This window comes from Salmo trutta, chromosome 12 (genome assembly GCF_901001165.1).
Source record: "Salmo trutta chromosome 12, fSalTru1.1, whole genome shotgun sequence".
NCBI classification, from domain to species: domain Eukaryota; kingdom Metazoa; phylum Chordata; class Actinopteri; order Salmoniformes; family Salmonidae; genus Salmo; species Salmo trutta.
In genome coordinates this window covers 55,253,326-55,270,963 of record NC_042968.1, presented here as the reverse complement: position 1 = coordinate 55,270,963, position 17,638 = coordinate 55,253,326, and the positions used below count along the sequence as shown (strand labels likewise).

Genomic DNA, 17,638 nt, shown 5'->3' with positions numbered 1-17,638 from the left:
GCGAGGGCCAGCCAACGAGAGCAGACAGGTCGCAGTGGTGGGTAGTATATGGGGCTTTGGTGACAAAATGGATAGCACTGTGATAGACTACATCCAGTTTGCTGAGTAGAGTGTTGGAGGCTATTTTGTAAATGACATGGCTGAAGTCAAGGATCAGTAGGATAGTCAGTTTTACGAGGGTATGTTTGCAGCATGAGTGAAGGAGGCTTTGTTGCGAAATAGGAAGCCGATTGTAGATTTAATTTTGGATTGGAGATGCTTAATGTGAGTCTGGAAGGAGAGTTTACAGTCTAACCAGACACCTAGGTATTTGTAGTTGTCCACATATTCTAAGTCAGAACTGTCCAGAGTAGTGATGCTAGTCGGGCGGGCGGGTGTGGGCAGCAAATCGGTTGAAGAGCATGCATTTAGTTTTACTAGCATTTAAGAGCAGTTGGAGGCCACGGAAGAAGTGTTGTATGGCATTGAAGCTTGTTTGGAGGTTTGATAACACCGTGTTCAAAGAAGGGCCAGATGTATACAGAATGGTGTCGTCTGCATAGAGGTGGATCAGACACTCACCAGCAGCAATAGTGCCATCGTTGATATGTACAGAAAAAAAGAGTCGGCCCGAGAATTTAACCCTGTGGCAACTTCATAGAGACAGCCAGAGGTCCGGACAACAGGCCCTCTGATTTGACACACTGAACTCTAACTGAGAAGTAGTCGGTGAACCAGGCGAGACAGTCATTTGAGAAACCAAGGCAATTGAGTCTGCCGATAAGAATGTGGTGATTGACAGAGTTGAAAGCCTTGGCCAGGTCGATGAAGATGGCTGCACAGTACTGTCTTTTATCGATGCCGGTTATGATATCGTTTAGGACCTTGAGTGTGGCTGAGGTGCACCCATGACCAGCTGGGAAACCAGATTGCATAGTGGAGAAGGTACGGTGGGATTCGAAATGGTCGGTGATCTGTTTGTTAGCTTGGCTTTCAAAGACTTTCGAAAGGCAGGGCAGGATGAATATAGGTCTGTAACAGTTTGGGTCTAGAGTGTCTCCCCTTTGCAGAGGGGATGACCGCGGCAGCTTTCCAATCTTTAGGGATCTCAGACGATACGAAAGAGAGGTTGAACAGGCTAGTAATAGGGGTTACAACAATTGCGGCGAATAATTTTAGAAAGAGAGGGTCCAGATTGTCTAGCCCAGCTGATTTGTAGGGGTCCAGATTTTGCAGCTCTTTCAGAACATCAGCTACCTGGATATGGGTGAAGGAGAAGGAGAAGTGCTTGGGCAAGTTGCTGCGGGAGGTGCAGAGCTGTTGGCCGGGGTAGGGGTAGCCAGGTGGAAAGCATGGCCAGCCGTAGAAAAATGCTTGTTGAAATTCTTGATTATCGTAGATTTATCGGTGGTGACAGTGTTTCCTAGCCTTAGTGCAGTGGACAGCTGGGAGGAGGTGCTCTTATTCTCCATGGACGTTACAGTGTCCCAAAACTTTTTGGAATTAGTGCTACAGGATGTAAATTTCTGTTTGAAAAAGCTAGCCTTTGCTTTCCTAACTGACTGTGTATATTGGTTCCTGACTTCCCTGAAAAGTTGCATATCGCAGGGGGCTATTCGATGTCAATGCAGTACGCCACAGGATGTTTTTGTGTTGGTCAACGGCAGTCAAGTCTGGAGTGAACCAAGGGCTATATCTATTCTTAGTTCAATTTTTTTTGGAATGTGGCATGCTTATTTAAAATAACTTTTAAAGAACAACCAGGCATCCTCTACTGACGGGATGAGGTCAATATCCTTCCAGGATACCCGGGCCAGGTCGATTAGAAAGGCCTGCTCGCTGAAGTGTTTTAGGGAGCGTTTGAAGGTGATGAATGGTGGTCGTTTGACCGCAGACTCATTACGGACGCAGGCAATGAGGCAGTGATCGCCGAGATCCTGGTTGAAGACAGCAGAGGTGTATTTAGAGGGAAAGTTAGTCAGGATGATATCTATGAGGGTGCCCATGTTTACAGATTTAGGGTTGTACCTGGTAGGTTCCTTGATAATTTGTGTGAGATTGAGGGCATCTAGCTTAGATTGTAGGACGGCCGGGGTGTTAAGCATATCCCTGTTTAGCAGTATGACAGTACAAACTCCTAAGATAGATGGGGGGCAATCAATTCACATATGGTGTCCAGAGACTTATTTCTGGAAAGGTGGACTTTTAAAAGTAGAAGCTCAAACTGGTCGGGCACAGACCTGGATAGTATGACATTACTCTGCAGGCTCTCTCTGCAGTAGATTGCAACTCCGCCCCCTTTGGCAGTTCTATCTTGATGGAAAATGTTGTAGTTGGGGATGGACATTTCAGAATTTTTGGTGGCCTTCCTAAACATGACTAAACGGTCATGTGGAATTTGACTGCCATCATGACTCGTGACCGCCAGTGTGGCGGTAATATGGTCACCGTAACAGCCCTAGTTACACACGCGGTTTTGATAGTCACACCACATAAACCTTGCCACTAAAAAACAGGTTCTCACATATCTGTACTGGAGTGAGGCAGGACAGAGTGAATGAGAAAAAGTGGGATGTAAATGAGATGCCAAACAAAGTAAACATACATTTGTGTACTTACAGCTGAAGACAGCCAAATGCATACTAATCAAAACTGTGACAAGAATTCCACACAAAATAATCTGTACAATTATATACACTGTAAATAAAAGGTATGAGCAAAACCTCCTCACATGACACCTTTAAGTCAAATTTTAAACAAATAAAAAATAAGGTCACATCATCTACTAGAAACTCATAACCAACACAAGCAGTACACAAAACATGAGCACTGGAGAGTTCCCTGACCAAATAAGATTTGTATGAGGAAGACTGATGTCAATGTGTAATGTGTACACAGTAGGAGCTTCCTAATGTTGTTGAGCTCTGCAGGGGACTGCCTGGCCTACCTGTGGAGCTGTGTGGGGTCATGTCTGTATCAGTAGTAGTCTGAGATGATAGTGAAAACATGACCTAAATGATTGGCACCCTCGATAAATGATCAAAAATAAATTAGGAAAAAAAAGACCATAAAATAAAATCTACAAATACTGAGCTATATTACATGCAAAACATATGTTTAATTGATATTATTTTATACTAATACAATTGCTAAGAAATTTTGATTTTGTTAAACAAGTAATGAAAAAAAAGATAAAAAAGATATGGGTAAACATTATTGGCACCCCTGTTTTCAATACTCCGGCACCCTCCCCTTGCAAGGACTGAGCCCTTTTCTAAAATGTTTTATAAGATTGGAGAACATATTGAGAGGGATCATAGACCATTCCTCCCTATACAGTGCCTTCTGAATGTACAGATTTCCCTTCACTTATTCCACATTTTGTTGTGTTACAGCCTGAATTCAAAATGGATTAAATATTGCTTAAATATTTTTTTTAGATCTCACCCACCTACACAAAATACCCCATAATGAAAGGTCTAAAAACATTTTTAACCCAAAATATATATAGTGACCCCCTTCTTGACAGCAGAGAGAAACATTTATGTTTTAAAGTAAATTTACTGCAATTCTACACATTTTGCCTTGGGGCTTGCAGAAAAATTTGCTGTTTTAAAGCACGTTTCATGCAATTCTACTAATTTTGCCATGGGGTGGAGAGATATCTTTGCAGTTTTAAAGCTAAATTCCTACAATTCCACACATTTTGCCAAAATCAAAATGGGGGCACCCTGGGGGTCAGGGCCCCTGGGCATATGCCCTGCGTGCCCGGTCGGTATCGGATATCATTTCTACAATTTTAGATAACTGGCTAGACTAACTTACTAATCTAAAACTTGTTAGCTGACATGGCTAATTGAGTGACTGTTAGTGACTGACATTACAAGAGAAAAACTGCTGATGCACAAGCAAAGTTTTTAATTGCACGTTGTGTATTCTACTATTCTAATAAGTTCAGACCCCGACTGAGATCATAAAAAAAATATTTACAAGGGCCTCCCGAGTTGCGCAGTGGTCTAAGGCACTGTATCGCAGTGCTAGCTGTGCCACTAGAGATTCTGGGTTCGAGTCCAGGCTCTGTCGCAGCCGGCAGCGACCGGGAGACCCATGGGGCGACGCACAATTGGCCCAGCGTCGTCCGGGTTCGAGGAGGGTTTGGCCGGCAGAGATGTCCATGTCCCATCGTGCACTAGCGACTCCTGTGGGGGGCCGGGCGCAGGGCACGCTGACACGGTCGCCATGTGTACGGTGTTTCCTCCAACACATTGGTGCGGCTGGCTTCCGGGTTAAGTGGGCATTGTGTCAAGGAAGCAATGCGGCTTGGTTGGGTTGTGTTTCGGAGGACGCACGGCTCTCAACCTTCACCTCTCCCGAGTCCGTACGGGAGTTGCAGCGATGAGACAAGACTGTAACTACCAATTGGATACCACGAAATTGGGGAGAAAAAGGGGGTAAAAAATATAAAAAAATACAAATATTAAATAAATAAATGTATTTATTCACACACACACATCATTAACATGGTCGTGACCCATACTTTAGGAAAGTGATCTAGATAGAACTCGCCCAGCCACCCATAGGAGTACATTGGAACTCTGTTTATACAGCTCTGGGAAAACATGGTGGGTGGGGGCGGGGCTTACCCATCGATGAGGAGGAGCCTCCCAGGGTCGGGCCGAAAGGATCCAGAGAGAGAAGGTCATTATTGAAAGCTGGCCTACTGCTGAGAGAGAGAGAGCAAGAGAGAGAGCGAGCGAGCAGGAGCGAGCGAGCAGGAGCGAGCGAGAGAGGGACAGGGGGAAGGGAGAGGTAGGGATAGAAAGAGGCATGGAAATTAGAGCAATTACTAAACAGTGAGAGAATAGCACTAGAGGGTGTCAGTCAAGGAGCTTTTACTTTTCACTTTTAGTGTTTCTGAGCCCGTTTTTAACTGCGAAAGTTAAGGGACATCAACTTACTCGTTGAAAGATGCTGGAATCCTGGTCTTCCCCAACTCGTCGCCTGGTTGAGGAAAGAACATACAAATTACAGACTTAACCTCAGCACACACACACACACACACACAAGGTTACATAGGTGCAGAGGAAAACCCTGTCTCATACATACCCAACCAGACACGCACATAAAACACACACTGCAGAGAGCCGATGTTAAAGGACAGGGCTGCAGTGCTCTGCGTGGCTCAAACTAGAATGTGTGTTTAGGTGCTATGTGAAGCAGAGGTTCCCCACCAGCAAGACATTCCTTGGACACATATTTGTTCAGATCTACATCAAACTACTTAAACTTAAGTGTATCCTCTCTAAGACCGTGGCAAATATAGCCACAAAGCCATAGTGTTAGCAAATCTCTAGCTTTAACTAGAATATTCTAGTTTTGAAGCATTGCTAATAGCATTGTTATTAGCTAGCTATGTTAGCTTTATCTGTAGAGAACAGAATAAGCCAAGGTACTGTATGGTCCACTAGCCTAGGCTGTGGCAGTTGGCGGTGGGACTGAGGTGGAGGTCAGGAGGACTACCTGGCACCTGAGAGCCTAACCCCGGGGTGGAATACACTCCCAAAAGCCCTGAGCACGTGTAGAACACATGGCTATCAATTACTTATCTCTACCAAATATACCCAGTAACAGTCGTAAGGTTTGAACTATCACTCTTAAACTCTATCAAAAAGTTGGAGGATTAGTCTTAACTCTATCAAATGGATAAAATACTTTAAAACTATAACTTGATATGAACTTGATATTAAATATGAATAAAGGGATAATAAAGTGAAGTTATTTAAACCTTCAGAAAGTATTCATATCACATTCAAAATTGATTAGATATGTTTCTCACCCATCTACACAAAATAGCCCATAATGAAAAAGTGAAACCATGTTTTCAGAAACGGTTGCTAATGTATTGAAAATGAAATATAGAAATATCTCATTTACATAAGGATTCACACCTGAGTCAATATTTTGTAGAAGCACCTTTGGCGGCTATTACAGCTATGAGTTGTCTGGGGTATGGCTATACTAAGCATTTCGCTACACTCGCATTAACATCTGCTAACCATGTGTACGTGACCAATAATATTTGATTTGATCAGTTTACACATCTGGATTTGAAGATGTTCTCCCATTCTTGCCTGCAGATTTTCTCAAGCTCTGTTAAGTTACATGGGAAGTGGTGGTGAACAGCAATCTTCAAGTCTTTCCACAGATTTTCTGGGCTTTGGCTGGGTCACTCACATTCTTGTTCTGAAGCCATTCCAGCATTGCTTTGGCTGTATGTTTGGGGTCATTGTCCTGTTGGAAAGTAAATCTTTGCCCTAGTCAAAGGTATTTTGCACTCTGAACCAGGTTCTCATCAAGGATTTGCCTGTATATGGCGCCATTCACTATTCCCTCTATTATGTTTATCATTTAGTAGACGCTCTATCCTAACCAGTCTCCCAGTTCTGCTGCTGAAAATAATCCCCATAGCATGATGCTGCCACCACGCTTCACAGTAGGGATGGTATTAGACAGGTGATGAGCTGTGCCTGTTTTTTCCCAGGCATAGCACTTTGCATTCAGTCCAAAGAGTTGAATTTTTGTCTCATCAGACCACAGAATCCTTTGCCTTATGCTTTCAGAGTCTTTGACGTGAATTTTTGCAAACTCCAGGCATGCTGACATGTGCCTTATTCATAGGAGTGGCTTCCATCTTGCCACTCTCCCATATGGCCCAGAATGGTGAAGTGCTATACTGTTGTCCTTCTAGCAGGTTCTCCCATCTCAGCCAAGGAATTCTGTAGTTCTGTCAGAGTGGTCATTGGGTTCTTGGTCACCTCCCTGACCAAGGTCGTTCTTTCTCGGTTGCTCAGTTTGGTCGGACGGCCAGCTCTAGGCAGAGTCTGGGTAGTTCCATACTTTTTCAATTGCTCTTGGAGATTTTCACAACTCAAGCAATTGTTTGATACCCTTCCCCAGATATATCTAGGAGATCTACAGCCAGTCCTTGGACTTCATGGTGTAGTTTCTGCTTTGACATACACTGCCAACTGTGGTACCTTATATAGACAGGTGTGTTTCTTTCTAAATCATGTCCAAATTGAATTGGCCACAGGTGGACTTCAATCAAGTTGTAGTGACATCAAGGATTATCAAAGGAAATTGGATGCACCTGAGCTCAATTTGGAGTGTCATAGAAAAGGGGTGTGAATACTTATGTAAATGAGATTTCTGTATTTCATATTTAAAAAAGAGGAAAAAAATGAATACATTTCTAAGAATATGTTTTCACTTTGTCATTATGGGGTATTGTGTGTAGATGGGTGAGAAAATAATTATATATTTATAACATTTTGAATTTAGGCTGTAACAACAAAATGTGGACTAAGTCAAGGGGTTTGAACAATGTATACAGTACATGTATAGTGTGTATAAATAATATACTTAATATATTTTTCTTTCTTCATTCTTTACTTGCTAACTCCCACTAATACTTCATAGTGAGTTCACAGTTTGAGACTACGTGACTTGTTGCATTCCTCCATAGATAATTAATTAACTTGTTCAAGCACTAATTTGTCCAAGCAGAAAATCAAACGTAGGAAAATATACAAAATTGTTGCCAAAGCGCAGGAGGAAAAATATAATTTCTGACATGCAAAATAGAAACAAGAAATTAAGCAATTCATCTTACTCGTAGCTTAGAGGGGGAATGGAAGTCATTTCTCAAATACACACATAAAAAACAAACTATGTTTACTTTCGCTGGGGATGTGTTGGTTTTGGCGAGGTCGCTAGGATTTCGGGAGAAAAAAAAAAGAGCGAACTTCTTCAAAAATGACCGAGCTAAGAAAAACGAAGTTGAAAAGTTAAGTGGTAGCCCCCCTGGTCGCAGCCACAGAAGAGGAGGAAAGAGAGAGAGCGAGAGAAACAGAAAGGAGTGTAAAATAAAATACTCACTGGATTGATTCCTTCGCATCTGACCCTGAGAATATAAACACACTAATTAACTACAGCACGGATAAGTTACACACACACACACACACACACCACACACACACCTTCAGCCCTCATTCTCCACAACAACAACAAACAAAAAAACTCCCTAGCAAATCCAGAACATACTTCTTAATGTACAAAGACAAACCGAAGATCAGGGAAAGTACATTTGAAGTAGGTACGGTAACGTATGTAAAACATGTTTGTATCTGGAATATGCTTGAAAAGTATCCATACTTTAGATGTCATTATCACAGACTATATATGATTTTAAGACCTGGCTTAAGTACTACCTAGCCTCAGGACATATATTGAGTAGAGCAGGGTCAATTCACTTTTACCTGTTTACAGGGACTGAAACTAGACCTACTTAAAATGACAGCACAAAGTTCCTCAATGTATTACTCTTTAAGAATCAACACTTGAGTAATATCTTACTTTCTGAATAATACTTCCTAAAAACAGAGATGTGCAGTACAGGCTATATTTATCAGTGGTGACACGGTACTCGCAAACCCCCCAAATTGTCCCGAACAGTTAGAGTATACACTGAGTATACAAAACATTAAGGACACCTTCCTAATATTGAGTTGCACTCCCCCTTTTGCCCTCAGAACAGACTCATTTCATCAGGGCATGGACTCTACAAGGTGTCGAAAGTGTTCCACAGGGAAGCTGGCCCATGTTGACTCCAATGCTTCCCGCAGTTGTGTCAAGTTGGCTGGATGTCCTTTGGGTGGTGGACCATTCTTGATACACATGGGAGACTGTTGAGCGTGAAAAACCCAGCAGTGTTGCAGTTCTTGACACAAACTGGTGCACCTGGCACCTACTACCATACCCTGTTCAAAGGCACATTGTGTAAATCTTTTGTCTTGCCCATTCTTCCTCTGAATGGCACACACATGTCTCAACTGTCTCAAGGCTTAAAAATCCATCTTTAATCTGTCTCCTCCCCTTCATCTACATTCTACACTGATTACAAAGGATTTAACAAGTGACATGAATAAGGGATCATAGCTTTCACCTGGATTCACCTGGTCAGTCTATGTCATGGAAAGTGTTCTTAATGTTTTGTACACTCAGTGTAATTGATACATGGAAACTTTAAAACTGTATTATTAACTATGAACTTTTTTCACACCAGTGTTAAAAGACAGTAAATCACAGGATTAAGCCTCAAACACACATAACACATTAAACCTAGGGGGAAAGATTCAGCTGCACAGAACAGCCAGGACACTGTATCTAACCCTGCACTGTGATCAATCAGGTACTACACACAGAGGGAGAGAGACAGACAGACAGACAGACAGACAGACAGACAGACAGACAGACAGACAGACACTGCTACTCTAGCTCCCTAACAGAGGACATAAATCAGTTGTCATGGCAACCAACAGAAGATCTGCATGTACTTTTGTGTGACCCAATGGAAACTAAAGGCCATCAATCCCAATAAAGCCTTTATTCACACACTGAAAAAGATAAGGAGAGGGGAAAAAGAAGAGGGAGAAGAAGAGAACCAGAAGGGGTTTAGAGGGACGCAGCTAAAGCGTTAAACCACCATAGCGCTTGTGAGGTCAGGGTTTAGTCCCACAGGCACTAAGCAGCAAATGGGTTCAATCACAGCTGTAGCCAGCAACACAAACGCTACAGATCTCCACACACACACACACACACACACACACACACACACACACACACACACACACACACACCACACGCACACACACACACACACACCACACACACACACACACACACACACACACACACACACACCTTTCAAGACTTCTATACACAGACACACACCATTCCGGCTTCCAACTGTGGTTTCAATAAAAGGAACAAAAAGCACAGAAGTGTACCGGGCAGGAAAAGGAGAAAGACGAACAGCAAAGAATGAGGAAGAAGAAATGTGTCTTCAATAATTCACACCAGATGATGCAATGTTCGTCTCGTCACCTAGATTTTTTAACTCAAGAACTCTGAGCACAGAACATTTCCTTCAACATTAAAGTGGAAAAAAATGGTGAAGAGATTTGAAGGAGGTAGCGATAAGAGAGAAAACATGGAGGGAATAATCCAGTATTTAGGTGAAAGTCAAAGTAAAAAAAAAGAAACAGTAGGTTGATGTTTTCTGTCGTTGGACTGAGAAAATATTATTTGTAACGAACCAAGTCAGAGGTTCAGGCCTTGGTAAAGCCATAGAATGTTTTTCCTCAAGATACTCCTTAATGCTTAGAAAATATCAATAAATTATCCATAAATTTAGGAATTTTCGCCAAAGTGGAATCACTCTGTTTAAAACAAACAGTATGAATAAAACATATCTGGAAAAACATTTCTACACACTTTGTCACATTTAATGGGCGACTAACCCCTATAAAGCGTGCATAAATAATCACATACAAGTAATGTCCAAACCAAGAAGCAAAATGACCCTAATAAAACAAGAGCGCAGAAGACCAATAGAGAGAGAGATATAAAGAGAGCGTGGCAGAGTGAATGAGAAAATGATAAAGAGAGAGAGATTCCGTGACAGTTGTTTAGTGAGCAGTAGGACTCCTCTCGCTGATATGGGAGGGGGGGGGATTCACACGACCTCTTTTAGAAGAATCAGCACACTGAGCGTGCCCCCTACCGCACACAAACACGCACACTGTAGTGAAGTTTAATGGCAGGCGCTAATTCCAACCTGAGCAGGCAGGTAGGGAAAGACAGAGGTGAGAGAGAGAGAGAGACAGAGGCTCAGAGATTGAGAGATTTTATGGCTAGTCAGTTAAGGTTGAACGGAGAGCTTAACTCCAGGCAGAAAGGTCAAAGGTCAGGCCAGGCTTTGCGTGCAGCTCAGCTCTGACAGTCTCTGCATGCCAGCGCATCCTATCCCATGCCATGCCATGATGTGACAGCAGGGTGAAGTGGTGTGTGTTTGTCTACTGACTCTACTGTGTAACACCACGCAACTAACTATACAGAAGCGGCATCCCTGCTGCCGTCTAAGCCGGGGGGGTTCTACTAAGCTAGATGGAATTGTTTTAAGAAAGTCATACCAAGGATTATTTAGCCCTTTGATTTTGAATTTTAAGACTCTTTGAAGTATTAAAAAAAATATACAAAAACATTTGATTCAAAATTTATGGTTGGCCTTCCTGCTATTAGCCCATACAAATGCATTGAATAACAGATTGACCAAAAAACGACCTAAAAGGAAGTTAGTTCTGAAGTGACTGTCTTATATCTGAGAGATGGAAGAAAGATTAGGAAACTTTTTTTTATTTTTATGCATTTAACCTTTCCATGCATGAGTTCCAAATATCTCTAACGGTCGTCCCCAGCGTGAGTTTTTTTTTTAATGTGTGTGATGTCAGAATGCCCTCACTGTTCCAAAATGTGGTTGTTACGCAACAGGACAGTTCACCAGCGCTGCCTGCTAATTATCTATAGGCTACGTTTCAACTTACCAATTTCTAATTATTTTCTAACAAGTTTTATTTTCTAACAACAGTTTGAATTGAGGTGTGTTCCGCCTCCTCATTAATTCACATAGAAGTAGCCCATTTCACTGTTGCGGACAATTTACCTTTGAGGCTTTACTGAGCCGGACAAACGTCTCTCTTCGACAAGAGATCGAGCACAAACTTTTTCCTCCCTGGCACATTTTCCGGCTGGCACCCGCATTGCTTTCACTACTAATAAATAACTTTGGACGTGTGCGTTCCTATCAAAGTGCCTTATTACGTTATCACTATAGTTTCTGAACATTGTGTTGACGTTTCTTCTGTAGCACACCATATGAATGTATGGAGCATAATGTATTTACTGGTTTATTCACATATTTTCAAGTACTGATGACAAGTCATGCATTCCGATTTTGCATAGATTGTAGTGGACACATACTGTATGATGTGTGTAAAATACTTTTTTGAAGGTTGTACTGATTATGATGAGCAAATGCTAAGTTAATTGTTAAGTTAAATGTGTGGTGCCATGTTTGCAATGCAATCTGGCCAAAGATGTTATAACAAAATGAGGTGAAGGGATGGTTCACTCAACTTTCGAGTAAACTTCCGGAAGTGAATGAAGGGAAGTGAATGATGGTAGATGACACACCTCCTTCAACATGCATACTGTAAACAGACCCAACTCATCTTGTAACTTCTAATCTTTGGTTGACACGAAAAAGAAAAAAAAACATGGCGGCGCACACAAACTACACATTGTCTGATAACTTCAGATTAAAAAAAAAAAAGTGGTTTACTCAATTATTTCGATCACTGGTGAGGGCACCCGTGGTGTGATGAATTGCAAATAGTAATTGTTATTAGCTAATTCATATTATGGTTTCTATCAGTCAAGAGTTAGCTAAATATGACCGCCTGTGTAAGGTCACTCTTTCCCCAGTGCTACGACTAATTGTGTTATGCTGTCCCTACTTCTGTGAATGTCTGAACATTGCATCCAAAAATAAACGTCTCACATTGAGGACATAACGTTGTAAAGGCTGTCTGTGCAAAATGTTTCTGTGCAAAAAAAAAAATGTGTGGCCAGCTCAAACACTGACTGTTGCGTCAATCGTAAGTGGACGTTCTAAGCGTATATCTGAGAGATATAAGAAAGATCAGGAAACATTTTGTTTTTTTAACATGTATTTAACCCCTTACAGTCTCCATACACACTACTTCCATATTTTTTAAAACTGGAACCGGGGGACCTTCAGATGAGTCTCGTCAGGCCTGTGGGCGTCCTAGAGCAAAACATCTGATACGTACATGTTCGCGAGAGTCTCACCTTTCCACAGAGGGGTGTAGCGTGTAGCCCAAACTGTTCGGACGCTACAGAAAGAAGTTGACAGATGGGCAGGACTGACTTCACACAAGTCCCAAGACGCTTGTGGGGTGGGGTCATAAATTACAGAGAACAGCCCCTCTAGCTCTGTATCTTCCACCACAGATGCAGAAGTGACGTCGGCAGATGGGGTGAAAAAAAACAGATCGCTCTAGATTAAACTGACAGATTTATGAGGTATTTTTAAATTATGTTAATTCGATTTCCGTGGGGGTGCGGACATTGACTCTAGGGGGTTAAATAGGAGTGTTGGAGAGACAAGAGACATTGCCATTCCACCTGTGCCATTAAACAGATGTACATGTGTTCAAGTCAAGTAAGAGAAAACAAGCGTCCAAAAGTGGACTATTTGTGACACTTTTTTCCATACTACCGGTCTTGTAAATAACAAACACAGGCAAATGAAAAATAAGGATGTTTGAATTCTAACTCCAGATGATCGAATTTCAATCTTTCAAGAAAAACTGAACATTCTGAATGAGCTCACTCACTCACACTGTCCACAGTGACTCATCTTAGAGAACAGAGACAATGGTCCAAACAGGAAGAACAGAATACCTCAGGAAAGACTTTCAAATATGAATGATACAGTGACTGTCTCATTTTTTTCAGAAGGAGTACCCAGTTTCCCAGAACTTACAGGAGAAATACAATGTACTGTTGCCCCCTAGTGTTAGAGAGGAGATGGGACAGACTGACAGACAGACAGACGGGGGAAACTGTACTGCTCCTCAGACAGGCAAATTGAGAGGGTAGACGTACTGAGGTTAGTGAATGGGTCCAGATGAAGTGTACAGAGGAAACATCTTATGGAGTTAGATAGGATATAGATCAGAATCAATTTGTTTTGTATGTACATGACTAGAGTGATAATGGTAGTACTGTATATCACTTTCTTGGTCTTAACATTGTAGGATATGGGATCTCCTTTATCCCAAATCGCTTTCTTGGTCTTTTCAAAGTATTGAAGTATGGAGGACTGATTCATTATTGACTGATATATAATCAAATGGCCACCCAGACTATTTACATTGACATCCCCCCCCTTGTTTTTACACTGCTGCTACTCACTGTTTATTATCTATGCATAGTCACTTTACCCCTACCTACATGTACACATTACCTCGACTAACCTGTACCCCGCACATTGACTCTGTACCTCCTGTATACAGCCTCGTTATTGTTCTTTTATTGTGTTACTTTTTATTTCATTTTAACTTTAGTTTATTTAGTAAATATTTTCTTAACTCTATTTCTTGAACTGGATTGTTGGTTAAGGGGTTGTAAGTAAGCATTTCACGGTAAGGTCTACACCTGTTGTATTCGGCACATGTGACAAATACATTTTTATCATAATATATAATAATAATAATAATACCACCACCATTAAGCAAATGCTTTTATCCAAAGCAACTTAGCCATGCGTGCATACATTTACCTATGGGTGGTCCCAGGTATCGAACCCACTATTCTGACATTGCAAGCACCATGCTGCTCTACCAACTGAGCTACAGAAGACCAAAACTTTTGTGACTGTCTACAATATGTGTGTGGAATCTCTGACAGAACTGTGGAGCAACAGGTTTCTATCAAATGAAGTTGTAAAGACTACAGAATTGACGTACCATGTTTGGAGGCGACAGGCTGATGTTTCCGATGGAGGCCTTGAGTTCGTCGATGGTGGCTCGGCTCTGGTGCGTCCCGTTGTTGGGCGCCACCGGCTTGATCTCCACGCGGAACTTCCTGGGTTCATCCTCGTCCTCCGAGTCACTCGATGAATAGAACGAGTTATCTTTGGCATGTGGAACACACGGTTAAGGAGCAGAACAGATCATAACACACAGCCAGAGAGATTAGTGGCTCTATGGCAATATAGTGGCTTCATGGAGATATGGTAACATGAAACCAACAGTTACATCTTACTGAATGCATGTTAGAATGGGATCGGTGCCAAAAGGAACGATAAAATGCGTTTGAATACAAAATAGTTTTTGAACAGTGTAAAGCATTGAGGAGTGTTGGAGGATATCATTTTCGTTGCGGTCTTCCGGTCTGATACAGAAGCCATCTTCATCAACCGTGGGGACATTCTAGAAGAGAGAGAGACGACAAAAATATTGGGTCATTAATGCACATAACTTGCTGTGGTATTTTGCTGTTAGTGTGTGTGTGACACTCACAGCATTCTGGAAGTCTATGGTGCCGTAGTACCCAGGAGGAGCTCCGTTGGTATTATTCTACAGCCCAGAGAAGAAGAGAGAGAGACAGGCAGAGAGCGAGACAGGCAGAGAGAGAGACAGGCAGAGAGCGAGAGAGAGAATTACTATAATTTCAACAAATGTAATTACGTCGACAATTTCTACAATAATTGACAAATATTTGCAATACTATTGCATGATGACGACACTACAAAATAATTCACTAGTATAATAACACAGTATCGTACATACTATTGAATTAATGTCATTCAAATAAATGCCATTTTAAAGTATGTAACTGAAGGGTACTCACAGCAGCTTCAACTTCTGTCGACTCCCTGAGAACATGCCAAAAGAAACAACCAAGAGTAGTTTCATACTCATAAAAAAGCCATGGTCATAAAAGTGAAACATTTTATCATTGAGTCCAACGAAGCTAAAGGAGTATCACCTATCAGGGCACCAAACCTGGGTTACATGAGTATTTGATTATTTGTTATTTAAATTCTTGTTTTCTGTGTATTTTCAAATAACTACTTCTATTGGAAGTACTTGAAAGTATTTTCTAATAATTTCCTATAAATAGCCTACTATTTCAAAGAGTTTTCAAATACTTATTTCAAATACTATTTTCAAATACATGGGAATGTATTTGAGTCCGTGCATGAGTATTTTGAAATACTATCCGAATATGTATTTCGAAATGTATGTGAAACTATTTGAGATATTTGAAATAGTATTTGAACCTGGGTCTGCAGGACACCCCCATTAAAAAGCAAGATCATTTGAATTTATCTTGGATAATTTGAAACAGAATCAGTCATTTAAAAAGACTCTCCACAAAGCCATCCCATCCTATTCCCAGACAGTGGAAAGTACACAATTAACAGTATAAAAACGACTTACAAATCCTTGATAAATACTCTTCAAAATGTAAAAGTAGAAGCTGTATACTCACGTGGAGTCTGTGTCCTTGTTGTCTTTCCGGCGGCCAGGGAACGCATATGTTTTTCTCTTTCTGGGTTTGGCTCCTAGAAACAAACCAAAGGAGTGCGTGTGACACTGAACAAATGGATTTGGTTTTGACAAATATGAGTGACAAACTCCAAACCCAAACAAAAAGTGATAAATCAGTAACTTTTAGAAACACTCATAATTCTTCAGATTTATCACAATTGAGCTGGGAAGAGGTCAGACAACTTAAAACATCTTATAAATATAAAAAGTCTGACTTTTCACATTTATTTCAGATTTTCATCCAGTTCTCGGTTGGTTTGTTTGTTTCATTGAGGTGGGAATAGACTATAGAAAAGCAGGGTGTGTGTGTGTGAGACTTACCTTCAGTGGCGATGGCAGTGTTGCACTCCTCAAACTCAATAGGACCTGATAAGACAGAAACAATCATTTAGAGGGGCCGCAGTGGCTCGCAGGTCTGCGTACCCACATCCTTACCCACACATGCAGTCAGAGCCGGCCCTAGCCTTTTGGGGGAACTAAGTGAAATACGTTTAAGAGTTCATTTCCAGCGATTTTATGCATTTTGCCATGGGGCGTAGAGAAAACGTGGTACTTTTAAAGAAAGTTTGCTGCAATTGTACACATTTTGTCATGGGGCGGAGAGAATATTTTGCAATTTTATTACTGATTTCATGCAATTTGACTCATTTTTGCGATGGGTTGGAGAGAAATGTTTGCAGTTTTGAATAATGTGGCCACCCATCCCTTCTCTAGAGTCTCCTGATAAGACAGAAACAATAAGTTAGGTTCATTTGCCATTTAAGAGGTGAATGCAGGGCTGTGACGGTCATGGAATTCATCGTAATAACCGCTCAAACAGCAAAACATATATTTTTTTAAACGCACATTTTCTCCTCTCCTCCGCTCCGGACTACATGTGCTGACAAAGAAATAGAATTAATAGAATGGGCATCCAAATTCAAGTCAATGATGGCAAAATGGGTAGACTAGCGGCCATTGCGAGTGTACCCATAGGAAGTAAAAGCAGGAAGTGTACCCATCAATGCGACGTGATTTGTGGATTAAACTCAACTGACATAAAAAATATGAATGAACCACACCAGTTAACATCATTTGAATGAACATCCTACATTACCATGGAAATTATTGCATCACAATACCAGGCAGCCATTGCAAGTGTACACGAGTTTACCAGTCAAATTGCCAGGTTTAGAACATCCATGCCCTGCTGCTACATTGTGGGGGGGTGTTGCCTAGGCAACCGACTTGTTTGCTACAACTTGCTTGTTTTCGCAAGTAGCAACATTTACATTTACATTTAAGTCATTTAGCAGACGCTCTTATCCAGAGCGACTTCGTTTCAATACATTGTTAAGAGTCCATGTTACCGCAGAAACGGACTCAACCGAATGAATGCCCGGCCGTCCGGTTTTCAGTCAGCAGGTTGTTGTTCATTTTACTTTCATGACAGTCTTCATCCATAACCGTCGGTCACATGGTTATACGGTAGTTGTGCGAGCCCGAGGTGAATGACCCTCTGCTGGCAGTGTTGTGAATGTCGCGCACGCACGGCTTGGCAGGAACAGACAGCATCCAGTCAGACACACACACACACACACACACACACGCTTGGTAAATTGTCTATGCTGATCCTA

The 17,638-nt window shown here is 41.5% G+C and overlaps 1 protein-coding gene across 8 annotated transcripts in view; it reads right to left on the bottom strand.

Annotated features, from left to right (window-relative positions):
- fcho2 (FCH and mu domain containing endocytic adaptor 2) overlaps window positions 1–17,638 on the bottom strand; it is a 102,639-nt gene that overhangs the window by 28,583 nt on the left and 56,418 nt on the right. For 6 of the 8 annotated variants that reach the window (XM_029768839.1, XM_029768841.1, XM_029768842.1 and 3 more), the window contains exons 9-17: window positions 16,344–16,388; window positions 15,964–16,036; window positions 15,319–15,343; window positions 14,988–15,044; window positions 14,837–14,897; window positions 14,433–14,608; window positions 7,918–7,942; window positions 4,938–4,980; window positions 4,623–4,702 (exon numbers count right to left, since the gene is read on the bottom strand). In XM_029768839.1, the coding sequence (XP_029624699.1) occupies window positions 4,623–4,702; window positions 4,938–4,980; window positions 7,918–7,942; window positions 14,433–14,608; window positions 14,837–14,897; window positions 14,988–15,044; window positions 15,319–15,343; window positions 15,964–16,036; window positions 16,344–16,388 (585 nt within the window). The remainder of the gene's footprint in view (window positions 1–4,622; window positions 4,703–4,937; window positions 4,981–7,917; window positions 7,943–14,432; window positions 14,609–14,836; window positions 14,898–14,987; window positions 15,045–15,318; window positions 15,344–15,963; window positions 16,037–16,343; window positions 16,389–17,638) is intronic. The other 2 variants (XM_029768840.1, XM_029768847.1) reach the window with 1 other exon arrangement.